The 8369-nt window shown below is 38.9% G+C and overlaps 1 protein-coding gene across 1 annotated transcript; it reads right to left on the bottom strand.

Annotated features, from left to right (window-relative positions):
* Window positions 1-6797: 6797 nt before the first annotated feature.
* Window positions 6798-7298, bottom strand: LOC127904531 (uncharacterized). The gene has a single exon (XM_052448711.1). The coding sequence runs from the start codon at window positions 7296-7298 to the stop codon at window positions 6798-6800; it is 501 nt and encodes a 166-aa protein (XP_052304671.1).
* Between the last annotated feature and the right edge of the window lie 1071 nt (window positions 7299-8369).

An 8369-nucleotide genomic window follows, 5' to 3' on the forward strand; every position in this document is an offset into this window, starting at 1 on the left:
CAAATAATATAAATAAACCCTAAACTAAGAAGAAAATAATAATAATAACAATAATAAATCTGAATTTAATATCCTAAACATAATAGGATCAGATTTGTTGCCCTTTAGAAGTCCCATATAAGTTAGGAGAACCAAATTTGAAGGTCAAATTAATTCTGAAATCATCTTTCCTTTTTTGTAGCTATGATGAATAAGGAATCCTTGTAAGAAAAGGATTCTGAAACATTTATGAATCCTTGCCACATTTGGAAATTATGTTGCAGCCCATTAAAGAACTTTGTAGAATTAGGAGATTCCCAAAATAAGCTGCCACATCCTTTTTAGGAAAAGAATCCTAGCCAAATAGGAAGTCCACAAGTCAAAAGGAAGTAAATAACAAAATTCGTACAGCCTCTGTTGACCCATGTTTCGATGCCTTTCCGAATTTCAATTGATCTGAAATTTTAACCCAAGGTAGAAAAACATGTCAGGAGATTCCATGTAAAATTTCAGCCTAATCCAACGGTCAGATTGAGAATTATGATTGTTGCCGTAAAACTAGATAGTTGCACATTTTACGTCAAAATCCGAATTTGACCTTTTCTGGATCTATCATTCCCTCTCTTTTCAAGATGATTCATCCTCGAATCACCAACAAGTTGGATGGACAATTCCTTAGCCTCTTTTTGAAGCCTTTGGATTTTTTTTCTTGCCAACAATCGTCGCCAACAACTTTGGATGAAAGTAGCAGCCGTTCTATTTCGTATATCATCATTGCAGCGTATTTTCTCCTCTTTTTCTGAAGCTTGCTGGGCATTGACTGTTGCAGTTAACACATCAAGTTCTTGCTTCATCTCCCCTATAATACGGGATAGACTCTTGGATTCTTTTTTTAGAACACTAATATCTTTATTTCTCTCCATTTGATACCACCTCTCCTTTTGAATCCTCCTTTTCTTTTGCCATAACACATCATTAGAATACATGAAATCCCTTTGGTTTCTAGGCTGCCAAAAACCTCCCCGATGGCCTATGGTCTCATCCTTAAAGCCACCATCACCATTATCATCAACGTCCTCCTCAAAATCCGCATAATCAGCCCTCCTTGGCCTTTCGGCCCCACTGCCATTGTTTGACTTGGGTTTAGCCCCAACCTTTCTCACGTCTTGGGTACAAGTTCTAGCCACGTTACCATGTTTTCCCACCTTCTCAAGTCTGTCACCCATGTTCCCCATCACGAAATTCATTCTTTCCATCATCTTCGTCATGGCTTGCATTTGGAAATTAAGTTCTACATCGGGAGGGGGTGCTGTGTTGTTTTGATCTGACATGATAGTACCTGCAAGAATTGGTTAGTTGTAAAGAAAATCCTCACATCGCTCGTGTTTCGCTCAAACACTCTTAATATCCTCACACGCTCACACCTCTCGTCTCACCTTCTTGCGGTTCTTGCGCAACTGAAACCAACACCAAATAAAACCAACTTGGCAGCGCAATCCATATATATATATATATATATATATATATATATGACTCAAGAAGCAATAAAAACCAGAAAACAAACAAAACGAAACTGCGCGAGTCTATCCGAAATATGAACAAAACTAAAGACTCGAATAAAAACAAAAACAAAAGTATGCAAAATGATGAAAAAAAACCTAAATATGTTGGATATGATGAAAATAAACTGCAAGAAATGAAAACAACAAAAAGAAAGTGAATTTCAAAAGTTGACGCAAAACAAACTCGTTTAGCACGAGTTAAGTCCGAATCTGGAACCTAAAGTAAATGATGTCCAATTGAGTTAAAATTTCAGATATAGTGCGATATCAACCCAAATAGACAGAATATAAATTGTGATCAATTTACGATAAGCTTTGATATACTGACGCAAAAACGTTATGAATCAGACCTCATTAGACCTGAATTTTAAACCCAAAGCAAACAATATCCAATTGACCCTAAAATCAATATGTACTGCGATTAGGACCCCAGTAATCAGAGTATCAAATTTGAGCTAATTCCGAGTTGATTTGGTCCCATTTTCTCTTGTTTAGTTTTCTGCGGTAGAATCCAATAAACGTCTTTTTGAACGATTTTTTTTTGCCTTTCTCTTTTCTCTCTTTTTTTTTTTGTTTTTTATGCTACTGATATATTTTGAACAATAACATAATGAAATAAATAATTTTTTTTTATTTTTTTTATATGCTGCAAAATCAAGGAGATGAAAAAAATTGGACACTAAGGAATTTTTGCGGAAACAACAAGAAACGAAAATTTCAGAAGGATATAACCTGGTTAATGGAGCCAAGCTCTGATACCAAATGATGCAAACCTCATGATCACGTGGTCACGCAACCCACACGCAAAGACACCAATTCCTGGAAAGCCAAGTAAATCAGGTTTGATAGCAGTGTGACACAAAGATAACTTGTACCTAGGCACCAACACTATTGGAAACGAAGACCCCCACCCAACGAATATTGATTCGCGAACGAGAAGTATAAGGATGACGCCACAAAGACAGTTGTTCTTCGATAAGTCATTTTTCAGTTCATTAGAGAACCATCGAAGGGAGATTATCTCACCAACACACACACACAAAGTGCGGCAAACAAGATGTTTTATTAATCTGAATTCTCTAACTTACATGTCTGGTTATGCCTTTATTTATATAACTCAAGACTTAAATAAACCCTAATGGACCCCCCTTAGGTGGACTTATATTAAGCCCACTTACAATTGACCCAAATAAGTAATAATAACCCAAAGGCTAAGAAGAAAATAATAAAAATAATAAAAATCCGAAAATTACCATCCTAAATATGCTAGAATCAGATTTTTCACCATTAAGAAGTTCCAAATAGACTAGGACATCTGATCTGAAGGTAGAATTTATTCTAAAGTCTTCTTTCCTTTTTGTAGCTAGGATGAATAAGGAATCCTTGTAAGAAAAAGATTCTGAACATTTATGAATCCCATTAAAGAGTAAACATGGAAACTATGTTGCAGCCCATTAAAGATCTTTGGAGAATTAAGAGATTCCCAAAATAAGCTGCCACATCCTTTTAGGAAAAGAATCCTAGCCAAATAGGAAATCCACAAGTCAAAAGGAAGTAAATAACAAAATTCATTGACTTAAAAGGCTGTACAAGTTATCTTTGTGTTACACTCCTATCAAACCTGATTTACTTGGCTTTCCGGGAATTGATGTTTTTGCGTGTGGGTTGCGTGACCATGTGATCACGAGGTTCACATCATCCTTCATCCTCTTTCTGATCACCCTTACCTTGTCAGTTGTCAGTTGCACCATTTCAAGTCCTAAAAGCTTCCTTTCTACTACTTCATCCCAATAAATTGGGGTACGACATTTCCTCCCATACTTTATATGGAGCCATACCAACAATAGCTTGATGGCTATTATTATAAGTAAACTCCACCAATGGCAAGAGATCCTCCCAGTTCCCTCCAAACTCCAGCATTTAGGACCTCAGGAGATCCTCAAGAGTTTGAATGGTCATTTCAGATTGACCATCCGTCTGAGGATGAAATGTTGTGCTTAGACTCAACTTTCCCCAATGCTCGTTGTAAGCTAGGCCATAACCTCGATGTGAACCTTAGATCCCGATCTGATATAATCGACACTGGCACTCCATGAAGTCTGATTACTTCATTTACATATAATTTTGCTAGCTTATCCACTAAATCAGTCATTTTCATAGGCAAAAACAAAACAGATTTTGTCAGTCGATCCACAACCACGCATATGACATCATTCCCCTTATTTCCCCTAGGTAATCCCTTCATAAAATCCATAGAAATATCCTCCCATTTCCATTCTAGAATCGACAATAACGGTAATTCCCCTGCAAGTCTCTAGTGTTCTATCTTTACTTGCTGACAGATCCCACAGTTCAACACAAATTCAGCTATTTCCCTCTTCATATTTAGCCACCAATAGTATTCCTTTAAATCATTATACATCTTTGTACTTCCAGGATGAGTAGCAAATCAGGATTCATGAGCTTCTCTCAATACTTCATCTTTCAAAGTCTTATCATCATGCAAATAAATTCGCCTACCCACAACTATTAGCCCATCAGATAACATTTGAAATGTTGTCTCTACACCTTGGTTTACCCTCTCCTTGATCTCCTTTACTTTCCCATCCACCTCTTGAGCCACCAAGACCTTGTCTCGAAGCACAAATCGGATCTTTAATTGAGCTAACAGTGATCCCTTGGGCCCTACACTTAGCTGCAAGCCCATCTTCTTCAATTCCACAATACTTTCATGTTCCTTAATCTCCATATCATTCTTTATTATTTTTCCTTTCCTACTCAAGGCATCAACTACTACATTAGCCTTACCAAGATGGTAGTCAATCACACAATCGTAATCTTTTATTAACTCTACCCATCTCCTCTGTCGCATGTTCAGCTCCTTTTGTGACATCAAATATTTCAAACTCTTATGGTCCGTAAAGATTTGAACATATGATCCATACAAATAATGTTGCCATACTCTTAGGGCAAACACCACCGCTGCAAGTTCTAGATCATGAACTTGGTAATTCACCTCATGCGACTTTAGTTGTCTTGATGCATAAACGATCACACACCCGTGTTGCATCAACACACAGCCCAGATCCCTTTTTGAGACATCATTATATACCACAAACCCTTCTGTCATGGATGGAAGGGCCAGTACAGGAGCAGAAGTAAGCCTCTCCTTCAGTTCTCGAAAACTCACTTCACACTTTTCCGACCAAACAAACCTAACTTCCTTGTAGGTCAACTTAATTAAAGGTGAGGTTATGGTGGAGAACTCCTCAATAAACCTCTTATAATACCCAGCAAGACCCAAGAAACTCTGGATTTCTGTCACGTTGGTAGGCCTCTCCCATTTCAACACGGCCTTAACCTTTCTTGGATCCACAAATATTCCTCATGCGGATATTACATGGCCCAAAATACTACTTCTTTGAGCTAGAACTCACACTTATCCAGCTTTGCATATAATTGGTTCTCCCTTAAGATCTGTAGCATAACCCTTAGATGTTGTTCAAGCTCTCAACAAGAGTTTGAATACACTAAGATATCGTCAATAAATACCACCACATATTGGTCCAGGTAAGGCCGAAACACCCAATTCATCAAGTCCATAAATACAGCTGGATCATTGGTTAACCCAAAAGGCATCACCAGAAACTCATAATGCCCATAACGGGTTCTGAAAGCAGTCTTCTGTATGTCTTGCTCCTTGATTCTCAACTAGTGGTACCTAGACCTCAAATCTATCTTAGAGAACACCCTAGCACCCTTTAACTGATCAAACAAATCATCTATTCATGAAAGTGAATATTTGTTCTTCACCATCACTTTATTCAATTGACGATAATCGATGCACAAATGAAGCGTTCCATCCTTTTTCTTTACAAACAATATTGGAGCTCCCAGGATGAGTTACTAGGCCGGATGAAGCCTTTATCTAACAATTCCTGAAGTTGGAACTTCAGTTTAGCCAATTCCATAGGTTTCATCCTATAAGGAGACTGAGCTATAGGAGAAATTCCTGGAATAGTTTCTATAGAAACTTCAATTTCTCTAACCGGAGGTAATCCAGGCAACTCTTCTGGGAATACATTGAAACTCCCTCACAACAGGAATACTAGCCAAATCTATGCTACCCTTTTCCAGCTCTCTTACATGGGCTAACCAAGTAGAACAACCAAGACTGAGATTACACAACTTGGAATTACTTTTCTTTCCCCTTTAAACACTACTCTTTTATCACTTATTCCTTGGATTGTCACCGTTTTGGTGAAACAATCCACTTGTTCCTTATGTTTACTTAGCCAATCCATGCCCAAAATCATATAACTCTAACGGCATAAGATCTGCCCTCAATTCTAACCCTTCAATATATAGTTTTACCCCTCTATAAATATCATCAATATGTATATTCTCTCCTAGAGGTGTACTAACTGTCACTCCTACACCCAACTTGCTAGATAACACATGCAAGTTATTCACAATTCTATAAGCTACAAAGGAATGGCTAGCTCCAGGATCAATTAAAACATAAACTTGCATTGTATTTAATTGTAAAGTACCTGCCACCACATCAGGTACAACTCTTACATCCTCGTGGGTCATGTGATATACTCGGCCCTGAGTCATCCCCTCCTGAACTCTAGGCCTCCTCTGAGTAGCACTCATCCCTAACTGGGGAGGACTGATAGGACGATCGACTGTAACTGATTGGTGCTGGCTCTGAACCTCAGTCCTCTGACCATGGGCTCCCTCGGTAATTCTACAGGGATAATCCTTCTTCCTGTGACTCGTGTCCCCACAATAGTAACAACCTCTGCCTATATCGGGCACTCTCTCTATCGATGCCCCTTTCCTCTACAGATATAACATCTCACCAGCATCGCGGCGCAATCTCCAGGGTGTCGCTGCTCACACCTCTGACAGAATGGATACACTGGTCCCTTCTGCTCTATAGACCCTCCAACAGTCGTGACTCCTTGTCTAGCATGTCCTCCCCAGGATCCTTTTCCACCAACCTATCTAGATCCTCCTGAGCTATCTCTGGGGTGAAACTCCCACTTCTTCTCTGGAACTGTCTTGATGACTGCCCACTCTTCCCTTTCTTTGGGAGAGGAGGTCTCCTAGTCAAAAACCCAAAATCGCTCATCTTAGCTCCAGTTGCCTGACTCTGCTCGACCACTAGCTTCGGAGCATCCATTATTACCCTCTCCATACCCTGAGCAACCCGTACCAATCCCCGAACAAATAAAAACTGCATGGCTATCAATATCTCCTCATCTCTTGCCTCAATCCATCACGGAACCTCTCCACCCTATGGCGCTCTGTGGGAAGGTAAGTAGAGGCAAAAGCTGCTAAGTCTTGGAATCTCCTCTCATACTCCATAACTGTTAAATCTCCCTGCCTCAAATCCAAAAACTCTTGTTCTTTCTCCTTACTATGCTCCCAATAATAGTACCTCTCCTCAAACTCTTCACGAAAGTCCTTCCATCTCAATACCTCCCCCGATCTCCTCTCTTTGATGGTCTCCCACCAAGAGTGGGCACTTTCAATCAATAACTGAGTCACGCAATCCACCTGTAGCTCCTCTAGTACCTGCATCTGATTTATAGCTCTTTCCACTTTCCTCAGCCAATACCCAGCAACCTCAGCATCCTTTTCGCCACGATTAGTCATACAACTCATCTCTCTCATACCCTTCACCCATTGCACTATGGTGACTACTTCCCCCAATCTAGGAGCTATATTGAAGGCTTCCGCTACCATTCCTGCTACCACAGCTCTCACTATATGATCCATAAAAGCAGGATCTGAAAATGGGTTTGATGCAACTGTCGGTGCCACTGGTGGGGGTATATTATCTCCCCCCTATCTGTCTGATACCTCGTGCATTGATACCTCTACCTAACGGGACACCGAATTATCTTGAAATCTCACTAACTCGCCCCTTTCAGAGTATACTGATGTTGCAGGTACATTAGAGGAGGTGTCTACTAAGGGATCCCAGTCTGAATCACTTTTATAATAAAGACTCTGATCACTTCCCCGAATTGGGGATGGATTAGTTCTGGCTCTTTGCCTTGTTCTCACCATCCTGAAACACATTTCAAAACCATATAATTATTCTTGTCCCTGGAATAACAACCTTAGCTCTGATACCAAAATGTAACATCCCCATATCCGGGAATAAACAACAATCTCATGTCAACTATTACACAGAGTAATTAATTAATTATATATGTGTGTGTGTGTGTGCGCATGCAAGGTGTTCATATTAAATTTTTACCGAAATTTTCACTAACATTTCGGCAGAGTCTCCCCTATATCGGGAGGTCCCAAATTATCGACATTTAATCTGTTTACACTTCTAATATTTCATATCTCATAACTCAATCACGATCTAATCGTCTTGGGTCTCAATCCCACAAACATCATCGTCATCACAACCATAATATTTAAACATATATTGAACAACAAATATCATTATAGAGGAATAAATGAGATAAACATGTATACATGGACACAATCTTATGAAATTCAGAGTTAAGATTATCTATTCAAGTTGAAACATTAATTATACAAATTCAGTTATATAAAAGTTCCTAAGCTAGGATCTACTCTTGTTGTGCATACGATGGTTCTGAAACAAAATACATATTATTGAAACATGAATATCATAATAAATATAACAACACAAATATCCAACAATGTAAAAAGGCAAACATGCATTCATTATTTATTCACTTCTGCCTTCTGGTTTTCATTGGAAACTCTTTCTCATTCAACTACTAAAAATCATTTCCTCTTCCATTATCAACCTCCATTCAAGATTTCATA

The sequence above is a fragment of the Populus trichocarpa genome, chromosome 17 (assembly GCF_000002775.5).
Source record: "Populus trichocarpa isolate Nisqually-1 chromosome 17, P.trichocarpa_v4.1, whole genome shotgun sequence".
Taxonomy (NCBI): domain Eukaryota; kingdom Viridiplantae; phylum Streptophyta; class Magnoliopsida; order Malpighiales; family Salicaceae; genus Populus; species Populus trichocarpa.

Excerpts from the sequence above, each read along its gene's own strand:
- LOC127904531 (XM_052448711.1), bottom strand. The coding sequence starts at position 7,298 with ATGGTAGCGGAAGCCTTCAATATAGCTCCTAGATTGGGGGAAGTAGTC.